Source organism: Microplitis demolitor, chromosome 4 (assembly GCF_026212275.2).
Source record: "Microplitis demolitor isolate Queensland-Clemson2020A chromosome 4, iyMicDemo2.1a, whole genome shotgun sequence".
NCBI lineage: Eukaryota > Metazoa > Arthropoda > Insecta > Hymenoptera > Braconidae > Microplitis > Microplitis demolitor.
In genome coordinates this window covers 375,796-394,127 of record NC_068548.1, presented here as the reverse complement: position 1 = coordinate 394,127, position 18,332 = coordinate 375,796, and the positions used below count along the sequence as shown (strand labels likewise).

Genomic DNA, 18,332 nt, shown 5'->3' with positions numbered 1-18,332 from the left:
AGTATCTTTTGCAACACCTGCCTTGAAAATTCGATTTTTCGTATGATGGGGGAACTTCTGATGTGTAATGGACAGAAAAAACTAGAAATTGATCAAATATATAGATTTTACTGTAGATGAGCCATTATCTACGAGGTGATCAAGATCCGGATCATTGAATTTTTTTGAAAGATTCTGCGGCAACTTGTCGGAAAGGCGGATATCAAATAATCCTGCAGCATTAATTACAAAAAAATAAAAACTAAAAATATGCACATGTAGAGAATTTAAAAAACTATATGTGCAATTTTTCAAAATATTTGTTTCTTTATAATTTATTATCAAAAAAAAAAGTCAAAAATTATAAGATGTTGACTCACTTCAGTATTTTGAATTCAAGGATATCTGGAATCTGAATCATCGAGATTTGAATCAAAAACATCTGCTAAAATTTTTTAAATACTCGCGCTTAAATAAATGACGCAGAAACAGCGCGCATCTACATCTGCGCACGCGCGAAATTTTTTTATTGCAAAGACAGCGAGCATTTATCATAAAAACCCACCCTATTGTCTAATTTTAATATTCATAGACGTTTACTAATTAATTGTAATTACTCATGTATATTTTTTGGTAAAAAAAAAAACAATGAACATTTTTTATAATAAATACATAAGCTAAATACTTTACAAGTAATAAAATAATAAACATTCCTCATTGATATTTTTATTAAAGTGAGTAATTTTTAAAAAAATAAATTAACCTATAAATTTTATAGTAAAATTGTATTTTATTTTTTTTAGAACAGTAAATTTAAATGAATATATAAAAATATAAAATGTCAAATGACTGTGAAAATTCATTGATAACAAGATTAAATAATAAAGCAAAAGTAGATTTTACCAACAAAAAATTACTCGATCTTGCTGTTCGACTATCTAAGATATATGAAGGAGGTATAACAAGCAAAAATAAAAATAAATATGAAGACTCATATGTATTTTTTACACGTTACTTAAATATAGTAGCATGGGTTAAAAAGCAAAAGGCGTATAATGATGTCCCTAATATTTATCAACAATATATTGTGCCTAAACAAGTGAGTATATATATAATTTATAACTATGAAGACTCCTTAAATTCTTTTTTTAAATTCAAAAATTTATTTTGAATTTTTTACGAAAGTGCTATTTAAATTTTTGAATTTTTGACAGCTGTCAAATACGAGTGTCAATGCAGCAGACAGACATTTAAAATTATAAATAAATAGAGTAAATAATTAAAAAAAAAATATTTTTAAAAAATGCACTTATTAATTTTTTAATTTTTTAAATGCCCATTTTTTAAAAATTTTATTTTATTAATTTTTTACTCTATTTATTAATAATTTTAATTTTGTCTGCCACATGTCAAATATTGAATTTTTATTTAATGGTTTACAAATAATTCGTACAGCTTTGATATTTACATCTTATTTAAACTATAATTTATTATTTTATTACAAATTAACAGATTGAGGAAGTTAAAGCTCTCGTAGATAGTTTATTAATAAAATTAAAATCCGATCAACAAGTGATAAATGAACCAAAAAAGAAAAAACACGATGAAGATTCTTACCTCGATAAACTTTCTAGTTGTCCCGACATTCCAGATGATGAACCTGTTAATAATAACAACAATAACAATAATGTTATTAAAATAAATAATAATAATAATAAAACTAATAATAATGATAGCAATAATGAAATCAATGATAGCGATAATAAAAATAAATTTCAAGGTTTTATAACATGTCAAGAATTATTTCCAGCAATTGATCATAGTAGAACTTTGATACTAGATGTTAGATCTGAAAATGATTTTAAATTGTCACGGATTAAAGCCAGAAAATGTATCAATATACCTGAAAATTGTATCCGCCTTGGGTAAGTTTATTATACATAATTTTTTTTTCATAAAATCAATATATGAATATTATCTTCTTGAAGTTGATGAAATTTCCTGTAAAACGAGTACCCACATCATCATATTTAATCAAAGTCATTTAATTAATTAATACCTGCGAGTTAATCGCGAGCTGACCGGTAATAATAAATATATTTAAATATATTGATGTGGGTACTCAAACAACAGGAAATTTTATCACTAATTCAACTACATATAAAAATATACACATATATTTATATTCATAAATATATCAAGTCGTATCTCTGGACGTTTTTTCTAATTACTGTTTAAATCACTTTAATTATCATAAAAAATTATACTGGAGTTTATTATTTTTTTTTCGCATACCAGGGTCTGATTTCGCGGTCTTATCAATAGTCAAGTAATTAATAACAAACCTCAGATAATTAGATAAGATAATAATGTAATTAACACTTTTTTTTTATAACGAAATTTTATTGCTTATAAAACATACAGATTTTAATAACTATAAAAATATCTCTTGGAAAAAAAAAAAAAAAATTTCATTAATAATTTTTTTTTTGCAGCTTGGTTGCTAAGAAGTATTCCACCTTCATTAAAGATCCTAATGATGCAACACTTTATGAAGAACGCAGCAATCAATACATAGATTTATTGGTACTAGTAGATTGGCATACAACTCACGATAAATTAAAACCGTCTAGTCCAATAGCGTTAATGAAGGAAATATTAACAAAATGGGACCCAGGAAAATCTAAAGGAAATCTCGTTATGCTCGAAGGTGGTTTCAATGAATGGATAAATGTCTATCCGACATTTGTAACTGACCCGAATGTCACGTGTCCATCGGATTGGGATAACCATCCCGAGTATGATTTAATACCGAAGATAGAATATCCTAGCTGGCTGAGCACAGATCCAAAGCGACCTGGATCTAATCTCCTTAAATTGATTCCTAAACATACTACAGAAATTAATGAGACATTAGACGAAATAAGTAACTCGGTTTCACGGCTGTCACAAGATTTTAATCAAATGGAAATTGATACCTCAAATGAAAGTACTAGCTTTCATAATGGTGATGTTGATGATACGACGACTAAACCTAATGCTAATGCTAAAAAAACAAGTATGCCAGTAATTGATCGTACTAAAAAACCCACCAATAAGGATCCGGATATTTTGGCATATTTTGAAATTTTGAAGCAACGTAATGATCTTGCTGAGTATCAAGAGAAATTAGAAAACCAGTGGTACAGAATTGAGCAGGGTATTCTTGAGCTGGTTAAAGACGATACTGATACCACGGAAAAAATACAGGAGCGAAATCTTGTTAAAGAAACACTTGATAAAATAGTTAGTACTTTTTTATTTTCGTAAAGTACACAAAATTTCCTGTTACATGAGTACCCACATCGATATATTTGGACAAAGTCATACTATTCTTACCTGGCCGCGAATTAACCGCAAGATGATCGTTAACGATGACTTGATTTAAATATCGTGATGTGGGTACTCAAATGAAAAGAAATTTTGTCACAAATTAAACGGTCAGAATTATTTTTTGACTTGCGCTCAAAAAAAAAAACTTTTTATGGAAATTAAAAATAAGGCAACTGATTTTTTATATTTATTTAGTTAATTAATTAATGTATTTAATTTTTTTTAGCTTAAAGATAAAAAGATTAATAAACTACAGGTAAATTGTAAAAAAATGCCACTTAAAAATAAAATTACATATTGTTCTGCTGATGAAACAAAATTAGATATCCGATTCGGGGATATAGAAAGTCGAATTAAAGAGACTCAATTAAAGCGTGAAGAAGTGTAAGTATTTACCAAGTTTTTATATTTATAAATATAATTTATTTATTTATTTGGTTTATTTTTAGCTTAAAAAATATTGAAAAAATAATAACAGAAAGAGAAGCATTCAATAAAAATAAAACAAATAAATATGACAATGAAATCTATAAAGAGCCATTAAAATCAGAGGATGCTACGGTAACAATAAACTCTGATTTAAAAAGATCTTTGTCAAGCCCAAATCTCGCCCAGGTAAAAAAGATCAAATTAACCCGAGACGTAAATATTATTTATCACCACATTTTAAAACATATTTACGTTATTATCTATGCATATTTTCATTTGTTTCTTGAATAAATTACTTATTTAATTTGCAGTATGAGAATTCAAAAAAACCAACATTTGATCGGTCATCTAAGCCCTCGGAATTCCGTAAAAATCTATATGGCAATACTCATAATAAATCCGTTGATGATTCAAATCTTTCTCATATGAAACCGGTTTTTATGGATAATATGGTAAGATATATATTTAAATAATTTTTTTTTAAATCGGCCTTTATCTTCTTAAAGTAGACATAATTCCCTTTAAAATGAGTACCCACAACATAACATTTAAATAAAATAATTTACTTCTCAAGTATCCGCGAGTCGACCGCGAATTAACCGCGAGCTCATCTTCACCCATGACTTTACTGCAACATATTGATGTGGGTACTCCCATAACAGGAAATTTTGTCACAAACTCAGCTGTGACATCCATTTTTTATTACCTGCATTTAAAAAAAAAATTTATGGAAATTAAAAATAAAACAACTAGATTTTTTTTTTATAAATAATAATATGTTTATTTGTAAAATTAATTATTTAAAGACGAAAAAAAAACATATCCACGTGATCAATTATTTGAACACGTGAATTAAAAAAAAAAGTATTTAATAATGAACTAATTAAAAAGAAAGTTATTACATAACTTTGCAAAATTAAAACAAAAAAATTGAATAATATTAAAAAAATAAATATATAAATATTAAATAAGATATTTTATGACAAATGACGTTGACAGTTAATTCGTTTAAACTATAAGAGGATTTAAAACTCTCATATTAAAATTGTATACATTGTGTACTGAGTAAATGTTTAAATTAATAAGAGCAGCGAAAAAAAATAAAACAGAAGTTTGAGTAAATATAAAAAATAAAATAAATATTTGATGATAATGATATATGAGATGAATTGAAAATAATTATCAAAGATTGAGAAATTGACCTTGGGTTTTTTTTATTTTTTAATCTTACGAGGGACATTTTAACGTAAGATAAATTTTTTATCACATGCCTTTACTTGTCAGTTTAATGAGAGTTTTAGTCCGAGTTAGATTAGAAATTAATTAAGTTACATTTATATATTTTTAAAACATGTTGTGATATTTTACTATTCAATTAATCGATAATTAATAACCTTTGGTTATTAATTCTTTTAATATGGTACAAATTAGATTTTTTCATGTCGACATCTATTATCTAGTAAGTTATTACTTTATTTATTAACTTGATTTAATTATTTATTTATATCATTAATTATTATTATCTTTGAGGAAACGAAATAAATCTTGTTTACGTAAATTTTTTTATTTAAATAACTGGGTATTTTTAAATTTACTCAAACGTCAAGTTTAGTCTGCGTTACTCTCGTTTAATTGTGTCATTAATTTTTTTAATCAAATAAATTCTGTGAAATTTTAGTCACTTGATTTTTTATAAAATAAAATTTTAAATATATATGTACAAAATGTTGATATATATATTTTTATATAAAAACACGTGTAGGAAAAAACGAGTTATCGATGAGGCTTCGAAATCTCATTAAATACGATAGTAATAATAATTTATTCTAAAACAACAAAAACCACGTGCTCTGTGACGTAACAATATTTTATTACAGCTAAATTTATTTACTATTTCAACTCTCTGACACTACCCGCCGAACTCACAACACTAAAGTTTCTGTCAATTAACTAAAGATGTTAATGACCAAAAATCTGTCAAATTTAAATAATTTAAATTACTTGGAAAAAATAATTAAATTGTTTATTAACTCGTGATAAAAAAACTATGTGTTATGTATTTACTTATTTTATAAAATATGGTTTATATTTATAAAAAATTAGCTCCGTTCCATATTGTCATACAATTTAAGAAGGTGATTAAATATGATACCAAAGTCAGCTGACGTTTAATAATTTTTGGATTTATTTTTAGAAGATAAATTATAAAAAAAAAATATTTGAAAAAATTGCACTTATAGTTTTTTTAATTTTCTACATGTGCATATTTTTATTATATTTTTTTTGTCATTTATTTGGTGAAAAAAAAATCCAAAATTTTAATTGTCTGAACTTCTGGTTCGATTAAATTAATCGACATTTTTTTTTAGCAACGAGGTACAACTGGATTAAAAAATCTTGGCAATTCGTGTTACATGAGCTCAATAATTCAGTGTTTGAGTAATACTCCATATTTATCTACGTACTTTAGAAACAATAGTTACGAAGATGCTTTAAATGAAAACGGTAGTTATGGTAACAATGAAAAATTAGTAATAGCATTTGCCCAAGTTATTAAATCACTCTGGACTGGTACCATACGTCACATTTCACCAATCGAACTCAAGGTAAAAAAATTATCTATTTATTTATTTATTTACTCTTTTATATAATTGATAATTTTTTGATTGATTTGACTCTTCGGTTATCGAGAAAGTTATTACTGAGATTATTTGGAGTGAATGATAAATTATTATCGTCTAATTATTTATCAGTTTTTAAAAATAAGATTTGTCTAACAAATTTTAATTAAATTCATTAATTGCAGTATATTAATTAATTAAAATTTTTTAAAATTACAGTTGACATTAGGAAGTTTAAGCAACGCCTTTGGTACTAATGAACAACAAGATTCCCATGAATTTTTAATTCTTTTGCTAGAGTGGATGCACCTCGCTCTCAGAACGGTAATTATCAATTTTAATTTTCCAAATCCTTCGATTTCCCGCGAAATTTTTCATATATTTGAATTAATTGACAGGACAACAAAGAAATTCGTCCGAATACTCCGATGTCCGAGGCCGAGAAACAATACGAGCAATCATTGGAAGGAAAAAGATCGGTATTGAGTGAATTATTTAATGGACAATCACGTTCTACATGTACATGTATATCTTGCGGATTTCATAGTGCGACTTATGAAACCTTCAATAGTTTAACACTTTCAGTGCCTGAAAATTCACCATGTGATTTGTATGTAAGTAAACTTCATTAAATTAAATCAAATTAATTGTAACAGTCTGGTATTCGGAGAGACTCGGGCTCGAATCCCGGTGCCGGTATTTTATTCTGTAATTTATTAGTGATATATATTTATTTTAGGATTGTATTGGACAATATTTAAGTGAACAAAGTATAAGTGAATGGAAATGTCCAAAATGTAAAGTTGCTCGTCCAGCAACTAAAAAATGTGATTTTGTAAGATTGCCGCCAATTATTATTATACATTTGAATCGTTTTAGTGGAACTGATGGAATAATGACTAAAAAAAATACTTACGTTAAGTGCCCGCTTGTTAATCTTAAGTTACGTCATCTTGTTGCTAATGACAGTACCAAAAATTATAGTTATGATCTGTATGGTCTTTCTCATCACATTGGTGGTATTCATGGCGGGCATTATACGGCCTATTGTAAAAATAATCAAAAGTGAGTAATTTTTTTTTTATTGATAATTTACAATAGTTATTTTCGTACTTAAGTATTCGATTGCAATTTTTTAAATCATTCGAATTAATTTCCCGGATATATTTCTTCTGTGGATTAATTTGTATATTCAATTATTTATAGATGGTTTAAATATGATGATGATCGAGTGTCAGCTGTAAGTGAATCAGATGTTAAGAATATAAGCTCCAGTGCCTATTTATTGTTTTATTCGTCAATAAGACACGATTCCTTTATAAATTCGCACTATTAAATTAATTATTTAATAAATAACATATTTGAACAATGAATCAAGTATGGCTTAATATATTTTATATATATAATTTATAAATAATAATAATCTGCTATATTTATTATTATTATGTAAATATGTTTATTTAGAAACAAATTATAGTAAGCAATTGTTGATATTAATTATTAATTATAAATAATATAATTTAAATACTGCAATAATTTCTTTTTAATTATAAAAATTAAATAATATAATTATTAATTAGTATTACGTAATAATAATTTATAAAAAAGAAAACGTATATTTAAACCAAAAATTTCATTTCAAATTTAAAGCTTGTATTGATTATTTTTAATTGTTTATTTAATTGAATTTTAAAAATAAATTTCATTAAAATTAATTAGTGTTTTTATTATTTTATTTTTTGTACTCATATATATATATATATTTATATTCATTTAAATTATAAATTAAAAGTGAAATTCAAATTATAAATTAATTGCCGCCATTGTGCAATAATAAAAAACTGCGTGCTGCGCAGAATTAACTGCGCATTAAAAATGGCGCTAAGTTGAAATTTCCGGCCGCCAAAATTCTATTGTTTTTTTTATCCGGTTTCAAGTTAGTCGACTCTTGTCTGCCATAAATTACACATCGAGTCACTCTTAATTATTACAGTGTAGTAAATTTTAAATTATTCAAATTTCTCAATAGTTTTTTTTTTAATTAATAATTTAGTTTTTTCAAATTAAATTACAAAAAATATATTGAGTTAATTTTAAAAATCGATAAAAAAATTTTCTATGGTGAAAGTTATTAATAAAAACGGAGTTTTTTTATTATGAGCGTAAGTAATTTTTAAAATTTTAATTTAAATATTTTTAAAATTCATAGCGGGAAATTTGATTTTTTAAATTGATTAAATACTTAATTTTTTTATAGTTAAATAAATAATTAGTTTTTGTTAATAATGTTTAAAATTTATCTTTGAAATCTTTTTGGTGGGAAAAATTAAAAAAAAAAGTATAAAATTTTTTAAAGTGAAAAAAAGTATGATCGAGTTCTAGGTAGAAAGTGTACGTTATAGTAAGTAAGTAGAATAGTAAATTCTAAGAATTGACAACAAATAAAAAATATAATTCGTGTCTCTGGTATTTGTTTTTTTTTTTTTTTTTTTTTTTTCGTCTTACTTTTTTTCTCCAATTACTCAGAAATAATAATTGAATAACAATTAATAAAATAAATGTATCAACTTTTTTTTTGTAGCAAATAAAATTTGAAATTATCAATAAAAAAAAACAATTCGTTTTTTAAATAATTTAATTTTAAATTAAATTAGTAAATTAAAATAATTTAAAAAAACGCGCGCAAAATTAAAAAATAATATTTTTGTTTTTTATTAAATTTAAATAAATAAAAACTCCGCGTAAAAATTTTCGCGTACCAAATTACCCCGCTTTATTTTATATTTAATTTATTACCAAAAATAATTATTTATTATTTAAATAAATAAAAATAAATTTTTAAAAATAATTAAACAAAAAAAAACAGATTAATAAATTTTAAATAAATTCATCAAAAGTATGACAGTAAAAATATTATTAAAATATATAATAAGTGAATAAAAAAACTAAAAAACCAAAACATTAATCCGTAAAATAAGAGAGGGAAGAGGGTCAGGCGCACAAGAGTCTAGAGCCGATGTCGACTGAGTTGTCTGGTGATATGAGTCGCGAACTTAAATCAACACCAACGCAATTCAGTTACAATTCAACACACACGTAGACCTTACAATAAAAAAACATCTCTATGTATATATACATATATTTATATATATGATAATGGTCTGTCAAAAATATGATAATTAATTTTTAAAATAAGTAGCCGTCAGCTACTGGTGAGTCTGTTGACGTTTATTAAAAAATGACTGTTTATTAATTTTTGATACAATGGCTCTCTCCAAGGTACTAAATTTAACATTAATTGGAAATAATACCAATGACAAGGTAGAAAAATAATTAATTAATTTTTTTTTTATTAATTAAACATTTTAATTTAATGATCCTCACATTGACATTTAAATCTTTACGATTTTTTTTAACACAAATAAAAATTAAAAAAAAAATGAACTTGTAGGAAATTTAAAAAACTACAGGTGCATTTTTTCGAAAAAATTTTTTTTTCATTTTATCGTTTGTAAAATAAATTCAAAAACTATTACATCGGCTAATTTCCTTTTTCAAATTATTTATTAACATTTCCTCTTTTTTTTAGTTGAGTGATATCAATATGTACGACACAGGAACCAATAGCATATCAGATCCAACTAGATGCCGGGAATACAACCCATGGAATTATGATTTAATGAGTCGGAATAAAAATCACAAAGTGAGTAAAGATTTTAATTAAAACATTTTTTAATTATTAACAAATTATTTATTTGATATTTAAGATGGAGGATGAAGAGACACAGGATCTAAACAATTCGATGGTCAATGACTTGGTGTCGAAAGTATTGGACGATGATCCGATAACCGATAAGCCAGTAAATAATAATTACAACGTAAATCAGTACGATATCGATCTACTAAAATCACAAAATCACAATTCGTATTACAAAAGTTACGATTTACAACATGAAGAGTTCATAAAAAATCATCAGCCACAAACACTTAAAGACAATCGTGATATATTTGATATATATTCAAATTTAGAGTCACTTTGCATAAACGATTTAGTTTCTCAAGACACATTTTATTTAAATAACAACAAATACAAAAATTTATCACCGGCTTACAACGATCTAGGGATGGCCTACTCGGTAAATGATTTGATTTCGAAAAAATTTACTGATTTACAACCTCAGCATCAACCTCAACCTCAACTCCAACCTCAACCTCAGTACCACCAACCAGGCCATCAAACCTGGACAGATTTCGATGACATATTCGACAGCCATCAACAGTTTCCATCCCACGACTTGAATTACAATCCAATTTCTCCATCAATTCATCAGGATCATCAAGAATTGAGTCATCAGCAGCCATCTCTGATAAACATCCAGGACTTCAACTCAACAAACCAACCCTACAATCGTTCCAGCTCAGCAATGACCGATTTCTCAACCGACTCGGGGTTCCTATCAAACTCTCCTCTCCAAAATCAACATCTATCACCAGATTACAGCAATTATTCATCAGGATATCGGTATGACGACGCTGCTAACTCACAAAATTCATCATCAGCATCATCGCTGATGTCTGCCACTGGATTCAAAGCTTACGATTATGATTACAAAGGACATTCAGGGGATTACATAAACAATTATCATGAAAATGATGCTAAATCAATGGCAGTTAATCAAAAAATAGATGACACTTTAATTAAAATGTTGACGCCATCATCAATTAAAGTAAATGATAATCATAATAACAAAAACAATCAATTATTTAACTACCAGAGCTTACAAAATAATCATAATCAGTTACCATCACAGCAAAATAATACTAATCAAGGATTAAATTGCTATCAGTATCGCGTGACACCGCGTATTAATGGACAACAATCACAACCAATAATAATGGACCAATTAAATAAATACAATTATCCATTGAATGTTGATCAAAATTATCAGCAACGTTACACTGCCAATAATTATGATTACAAAACAAATTCTACAATAAATAATTCCCTATCGATGATAAATAACAACAATTGTTACCAAACAAATGGATCAAAATCACTGAACAATCATCACTATGACACGAGAACTGATACGACTGCTATTGGATCAATAAATTATAGTAATTTAGCAGCGCAATTGCGTAATGCTGATCCTAATTTATTGCACTCAATTATTAAGCAGCAGCAGCAGAGACAACAGCAACAGTCCCAGCCAATGAGAATGCCGGATATGCTAATGAATGCTAGATTAATTAGAGCTAATGGTGCTAATGCTGGAGCCAGTGGAGTTGGAGCTGGACCTGGAACTGGAACTGGTACAGGTGTTGGTGTCGGTGTCTATCCATCGATGCTGCCGGTGCCGTTGGTCCAGCCGATATTAAATGCTAGTGCGATTGGACTCCGTGGTATCAAAGCAAGACGTGCTGGGGCATCGAGTATTCTGCACTTGAGATTGGAGCAGACATTCGATCAGTTCAAGCAACTGGAGAAAGAGAGGAAAAAATGTGAAGCTGGACTGGCTGCTCACTTTCCAGGCAAAAGGGTCACCAGTGCTAATAACATCCCGGTACCTAGACTTCAGGGTAATCCATCGAGAGCCGATAGACTTATCATTGATCATTTAAGAGAACATGCGCGAGTTATTACTCTTATTGCCAAGGTAATTTTTTTGGGTCTACTAGGGGATTGGATGTTAATTTATTAATTAATTTTTTTACAGATGGAGCACTTGCGGGGTGTGACTATGAATGAAAGAGTACACAAAGCGATGGAATTCTGGCTTGAGTCTATTAAATTTGTTCAGGAATGCCGCAAAAAAGAAATAACTCACGCAACTAAACGTCAAAAAGAAAACCCACATTGCAGTCCCATTCATGATGACAAAGGTTCTTATTTTTTGCTTCATTACAGGGTGCATTATTTATTTTTAATAATAAATATTTTTTTTAGATATAATAATTTTAGCAGAAAGTATCCGGGAATTAACACGGGCAGCACGTTTGGCGCGCACTGCAATGTTCAATGCAATGCAGTCAACTTTATTACAAAACAAAGATATTGAAAAAAAAATCATCGAAACTTCAAGTGACGTAATACTTACGATAATTACTAAAGATTCATCAGCAGCAGTATCTTCAGTGTCATCAGTATCAGCAACATCACCGGCAGCTGACGGTAATTGTACATCATCACCTATTACGACTTAGCAACTTAGATTTAATTATAAACAGCAACAGTGAACAAAAAATAAATAATCACACTTTATTAATGATAATTAATAACAATAATATCAACGATAAAAAAAAGCTCAATTCTTCTTTACAATATCTGTTAAATTGCAACAATCTGCTCACAATTGCGTCCATATTGGGAACAGTGTTTAATTATATTAATTTGATTAATTAATTAATATAAACACTTTTATTTAATTCTTCAGTCTACAATACCTCAATCAAGTATTAGTTAATGGTGCTAATGAGCATCTGAGTTACTTAAACAATTAATTAAAAATGCACAATAAAATCTTCCAGAAAAAACACAAATAAATAATTTAAAAAATCCACATGGATTTTCATAATTAATAATCAATGATAGTTAATTTAAAAAAAAAAAAAACGAAAGTAAATGGCTTTAGTTAATTAATAAACATTAAATATTTAAAATAAATGGCTATTAGAGAGTAGTTTTTTTGCTACTTAGCAAAAGAAAATTATATTTAATAATAATAATTATAATTATTATTATTATTATAAAGATGTTGTCTCTATAGAATAGTTTAATGTGGCCTTCCTCACGTGTGTATGTGGTGTGACCCGTCTTAGATTTTTAATAACGCTAGAATTTCCGTTATTATTTTTAAAAAATTTTTTTTCTGGGTAAAAATATTCATATATGATCATATTGAAATATTCATGACCATAATTTATCATATCTGGCTTAATCATTACCATATCTGATCATATATGATCATACTTAAATTTATATGATCGTATACGACTACGTACTCACCTGACCTGATCATATATGGTCATACTTAAATATGTATGATCATATACGACTCTACTTCCTCATATCTGACTCAATCATATATGGTCATATCTGACTATATATGACTATATCTAGTCATATCTGACTCGATCATATGATCATATTTGATCATATATGACTACAAAAACTTGTCTGACTTAATTGTATGTAATTAGAATTTAATATATGATCATATCTGGTCATATTAAAATGTATATGATTATATATGAATATTTCAACCCGGGAAAAAAATATCGAGTGACAAAAATAAAAAATAATTAATTAAAAAAATATACACTGGCTTATCTTGACACAAAAATTTATTAATTAAACAATTAAAAAAAAAAAAATAAAATTAGAATGACGTAGATGTTTTCCTATTGACTTTGATAAATAAAATTTTCTCGTAGATTTTTTACTGGAAAAAATGACCGAGATTAAGTAATTAATTAATTAAAGCTAATGTGCTACTATGCCTATTTAATGAACAATTGCCTGTAATGCCCTTCCTGCATTCGTCCATTACTAATTATATTGTAAAAATTCATTTATCTGTTTAATTAATTAATTTTTTTTTAATAACTCAATCAAATTTTTTTTAATTAAATTATTTTTTGTTTATTATTAACTGTGATAACTTTTAAATGCCAACTTAACTTACTTAAAGCCTAAAAAAAATTTTAACTAAATCATCGAATTAAAAAATCTAAATTTGAAAAAAAGAAAAAATCAATCCAATTATCGTATTACTTAATTACATTATCATTCGATATAATGACCTGAGATAGTTATAAACGAAACATAATTATTAAACAATTAAAATAATAATTGAAATTTTATCGGCAACTCCGTTCATAATAAAGCTTAATAATTTAATTAAAATAATAATATAGAGAATTTAGAGCGTAGAGATATGGATAGCTGATGATTGGACTGCATTGAATAGATAAAAGACGTGTCCAAGATTAAGTACTTATTATTTATATGAATAAAATGATAATAATAAACGTTAAATATTTTTTTTTTGTGCACGAGACACAGAGTGTTAGATTCTCATGCACATGTATAGGAAAATAATGAAAGATTCGCTTTTAAAAGTATATATTATTATTATTATTTATTTGAATAACGATAAAACTAAATTTTATCGAATAAAAACATAATAAATAAATAACGAATAAAAATATAACAAATATGTGTCCGACAATCCTAAATAAAAATTTAATTGCATGTGATACTATATCATACAATTTAAATATTAAAAAAAAAAATAATAATAATTATAGAATTTTATTTCTTATTAATTATTATTTTTATTAATGAAAAATTGGATTTTAAAAAATTAATTTTTTATTTTTATCTCAATGATTATTATATTTGAGATAAAAATCATCAGATATGATCATATAGGTCATATATGATCGTATCTTTATATTTGACCACATGTCATATGTAGTCATACTTGATTACATGTCATATGTGATCACATATGGTCATATGTAGTCATATATGGTCATGTAGATAAAATATGATCATATCTAATTATTTTATCTCAGATAATTAAAATTACCAAATTAATTTTATTGATAAAAATTAATTTTTAAAAAAATAATAAATAGTAATTTTAGCATTTGATTAAAAATAATAATTAATTTAATTATATTGAGATATTTAAAATATATAAAGACTAATCATTGATTAAAAAAAAATAATAATAAAAGATTTGATAATCAATTACAACAATAAATTGAATTATAGCTGATTAAAAAAAAAAAAAAATTGATTCAATCGAAGCATATCTGTAAAAATTTTTTATATTAAAAAAAAAATACTAAACAATTAAAATCATAAAACGAAAATAATCTTACATCGACCAATTATTTGTTATTCATATACTTGACAAATAACTTTTAATTGTTTAATAATAAACTATGATAATTTTAAATCCTAACTGCTTTTAATAATTTTTTAATAGATTGAGAAAAAAAAATATCTAAACAAATGTTCATATATCAGTACACTTATGTATTTGTATGAAAAATTTAATTAATATATTAATCGATTAATTGAATAGAAAGTAAACATAAAAGTGGATGGATTGATATAATAATAAATAATATTGATATTAAATAAATATTAAATGTTTGGTAGCTTCGGCTTCCACTTTAGTCGCATCCTAGATGGCTCAATGTGAAATTTAAAAGTCTGGTATTGAAAAAAAATATTGATATTTAATACTGTAATTTTATTAGTAATTAACAATTATATTAACGTTGAATATCCTACTGTCATATTATAAATATATATATGAAACAAAAATAATTATATATATGGATGTCTACTATAGAGAAATGTCTAGTGCAAATTAGAATTTTTAGGGTAAGAAGCACGTGTAAGAACTATCAAATTTTTAAAACTTTTATTTAATTTTTTTTTTTTTTTTTCAATAGAAAAATGATAGATAATTTTTAGCTACATATCAAATATATCGCAACTGCAATGAGAATTGAATTTCTGTAAGGAAGTATCGGTTTCTTACTTATTACAGATCAATCAGTTGTTTATTTTTAATTTCGATTCTTATAAAATTGTAATTTTTTTTTTTTTGGAATTCAAGTAAAAAAAAAATTCCATCACAGTTGAATTCCTGATGAAATTTCCTGTTGTTTGAGTACCCACATCAATATGTTTTGATAAAGTCACTTATTTGTCATCCGCGAGCTCGCGAATTGATGATCAAAAATGACTTCATCGAAATATATTGATGTGGGTACTCAAACAACAGGAAATTTCATCACCAATTCAAATATGGTACCATTTTTTTTTGTCCTCCCAAAAAAAAAAGTCTTTACTGTCCAGTGATGGAAATTATAAATAAATAATCGGTCAGTAATAAGACAGAAGATAGCTGCTACCTTCCTTATTTATTTTACTAATTAATTTTAATAAATTAATTAACAATTATTGTCATTATCATATAATTTATTTATTTTATTCAATACTTAGATAATTTTAAATTCAAATTTATAAATTTACGTGTTTTGAGATTAATTGACAACACGTAGCAATTAACTGTAAATAAAATTAGTTAATTTATTTATTATTTTTTTCTTTTAGTCAATTCAGTCTTCTTTTTTTTTGCTAGTATTTTATCTTTTTTTTTATCAACTTGATCGAGAATTTAAATTCTCAATTTTTAATTTTTTTCCGCTCTTTTTTAAAATCAAATCTTTTTTTTTTAACCAAAATTTCATATTCAAAAAAATTAATGCACGTTTTCTTTTTTCTTCAATTAATTGTCTAATTATTTACAAATAATTTCAATCAAACGTGTTTTAATCCGTCATATATTTATATATAAATATAAAAAATTTTTGTTTTACTAAAATTTTTCAATTTTTATAATTTTATCTTTGTCAAAATTTTCGTCAAAAATTTTATTTTGATTTTTTTGAATTTTAAAAATATCAAATTAATTACGATAATTACATTTTATTATTTTTTAAAATTCAGTACTTGAAAAAAAAAAAAAAAAAAAAAAAAAAAACCAAGTGATTTTAATTTAAAAAATATCATTAATTAATAATTATAATTCATATTTATTAAATATAGGCTGTGTTAGAAAAAAAAATTTCACTTCCAATCTATCGCTTAAAAAAAAAATTAATCCAAAAAAAAAAAAAAAAAAAAAAAATATATGTACGGATCCTTGAGTCCTCATACAACGATTAAAAAAAAATATAAAAAAAACGTACCTAAAATTAGTGATAGAATTAAAAGACCATTAAATAAATATATAATTACATAATTAAAATCTTACTCCGTCTTAATTAATTATAATTAAAAATTGTCAATAATGTACCTACCGTGCTTCTTACAGTACGTATGACATTATTAAAATATATATAAATATATAACAAATTAACAAAAAAAATATATAAACAATTAATAGACAAATTATATAAATAATAGAAAAGGCTGTTTGTTATTAATTTAAAAAATTGCTTTAATTGCTACTTATTTATTTGAATTATTTATATTTATTATATATTTAAGTCTATAGATCTACAGTCAATTGCCGCAAAAAATACTCAAAAAAAATATATATATACTCATATATTTATGCTCAAAAATATTAAAATAATAAAACGCTTTAAAGTTTCATAAATTTTGACTTGTTTAAAAAAAATTTTCTTTTAAATTATTTATGTGTTTGACAAAAAAATTAACAAGTATTGTAATTGCAAAAAGTTTAGATAATTTATGACTGCTGATCAATTATTTATAATTATTTTAAGTCAAGTAATTAACAATAGCGATAGTTTTTATGTAGTCATTAATTATTAATTATTCAATTAAATGTTTATGTATATCTTGATATATATAAAAAAATAATAATAAGGAACAATCCTGCTAATGGCTGCTAAACTCTATTCCAAGTGTCCTTTTTCAATGTAAAATTGTTTATCCTCAATAAATGTTACTTATGTTCAAAAAAAATTTTAATTTATTTTTTAAACTTAATTATTTATTATATAAACATTTTGACAGGTACAAATTTATTACTCTTTTAATAATTAATAAATTTTAGCCTTTTAAATTTAGCACAGAGTCCTGGATTTGAACCCGAGACCTGCTGACTTGCAATTAAAGAATAAAAGCGCGCGACCACGGAGGATTTTTAAACTTAAGCTGAGGTTCCTAAGGGCTAATTTAAAAAATTAAACTGTATATTTTTACATATTAATTATTTATTTATTTATTTATAATTACAATATAATTATTTACAAATAACAATAAATTTTAATATGTAGAGCGGAAATAAAAAATATAATAAATGTTTAAATAAATGCTAAATGCAGTATGAATTTTAAAAAAATAATTATGAGGAAAAATAATAATAATTA

General features: G+C 25.1%; 2 protein-coding genes across 3 annotated transcripts; both read left to right on the top strand.

Annotated features, from left to right (window-relative positions):
• Positions 1 to 551: 551 nt before the first annotated feature.
• On the top strand, positions 552 to 7,937 carry LOC103572524 (ubiquitin carboxyl-terminal hydrolase 8). The gene is made up of 12 exons (XM_053738743.1): positions 552 to 713; positions 783 to 1,078; positions 1,492 to 1,904; positions 2,475 to 3,264; positions 3,578 to 3,735; positions 3,801 to 3,966; positions 4,092 to 4,232; positions 6,150 to 6,386; positions 6,621 to 6,725; positions 6,800 to 7,015; positions 7,141 to 7,466; positions 7,608 to 7,937. Exons 2-12 carry the CDS (start codon positions 818 to 820, stop codon positions 7,735 to 7,737), a joined length of 2,943 nt encoding a protein of 980 aa, XP_053594718.1. The 5' UTR covers positions 552 to 713; positions 783 to 817; the 3' UTR covers positions 7,738 to 7,937.
• Positions 7,938 to 8,359: 422 nt separating this feature from the next.
• LOC103572525 (putative uncharacterized protein DDB_G0282133) lies at positions 8,360 to 15,105 on the top strand. 2 transcript variants are annotated; one of them, XM_053738055.1, is made up of 5 exons: positions 8,360 to 8,563; positions 9,991 to 10,104; positions 10,169 to 12,058; positions 12,119 to 12,284; positions 12,349 to 15,105. In XM_053738055.1, the coding sequence occupies exons 1-5, from the start codon at positions 8,558 to 8,560 to the stop codon at positions 12,603 to 12,605; spliced, it is 2,433 nt and encodes an 810-aa protein (XP_053594030.1). In that variant the 5' UTR covers positions 8,360 to 8,557; the 3' UTR covers positions 12,606 to 15,105. The 2 variants fall into 2 exon arrangements, with proteins under 2 accessions (XP_053594030.1, XP_008549387.1); XM_008551165.2 differs by lacking the exon at positions 8,360 to 8,563 and adding an exon at positions 9,456 to 9,722.
• The last annotated feature ends 3,227 nt before the right edge of the window (positions 15,106 to 18,332 follow it).

Coding starts and splice junctions, on each gene's coding strand:
- LOC103572524 (XM_053738743.1), top strand. CDS start 818: ATGTCAAATGACTGTGAAAATTCATTGATAACAAGATTAAATAATAAA. Junction 3,736..3,800: donor CAATTAAAGCGTGAAGAAGT/GTAAGTATTTAC, acceptor GTTTATTTTTAG/CTTAAAAAATATTGAAAAAA. Junction 6,726..6,799: donor TGCACCTCGCTCTCAGAACG/GTAATTATCAAT, acceptor ATTAATTGACAG/GACAACAAAGAAATTCGTCC.
- LOC103572525 (XM_008551165.2), top strand. CDS start 9,666: ATGGCTCTCTCCAAGGTACTAAATTTAACATTAATTGGAAATAATACC. Junction 9,723..9,990: donor GAAATAATACCAATGACAAG/GTAGAAAAATAA, acceptor TCTTTTTTTTAG/TTGAGTGATATCAATATGTA. Junction 12,285..12,348: donor TCCCATTCATGATGACAAAG/GTTCTTATTTTT, acceptor TATTTTTTTTAG/ATATAATAATTTTAGCAGAA.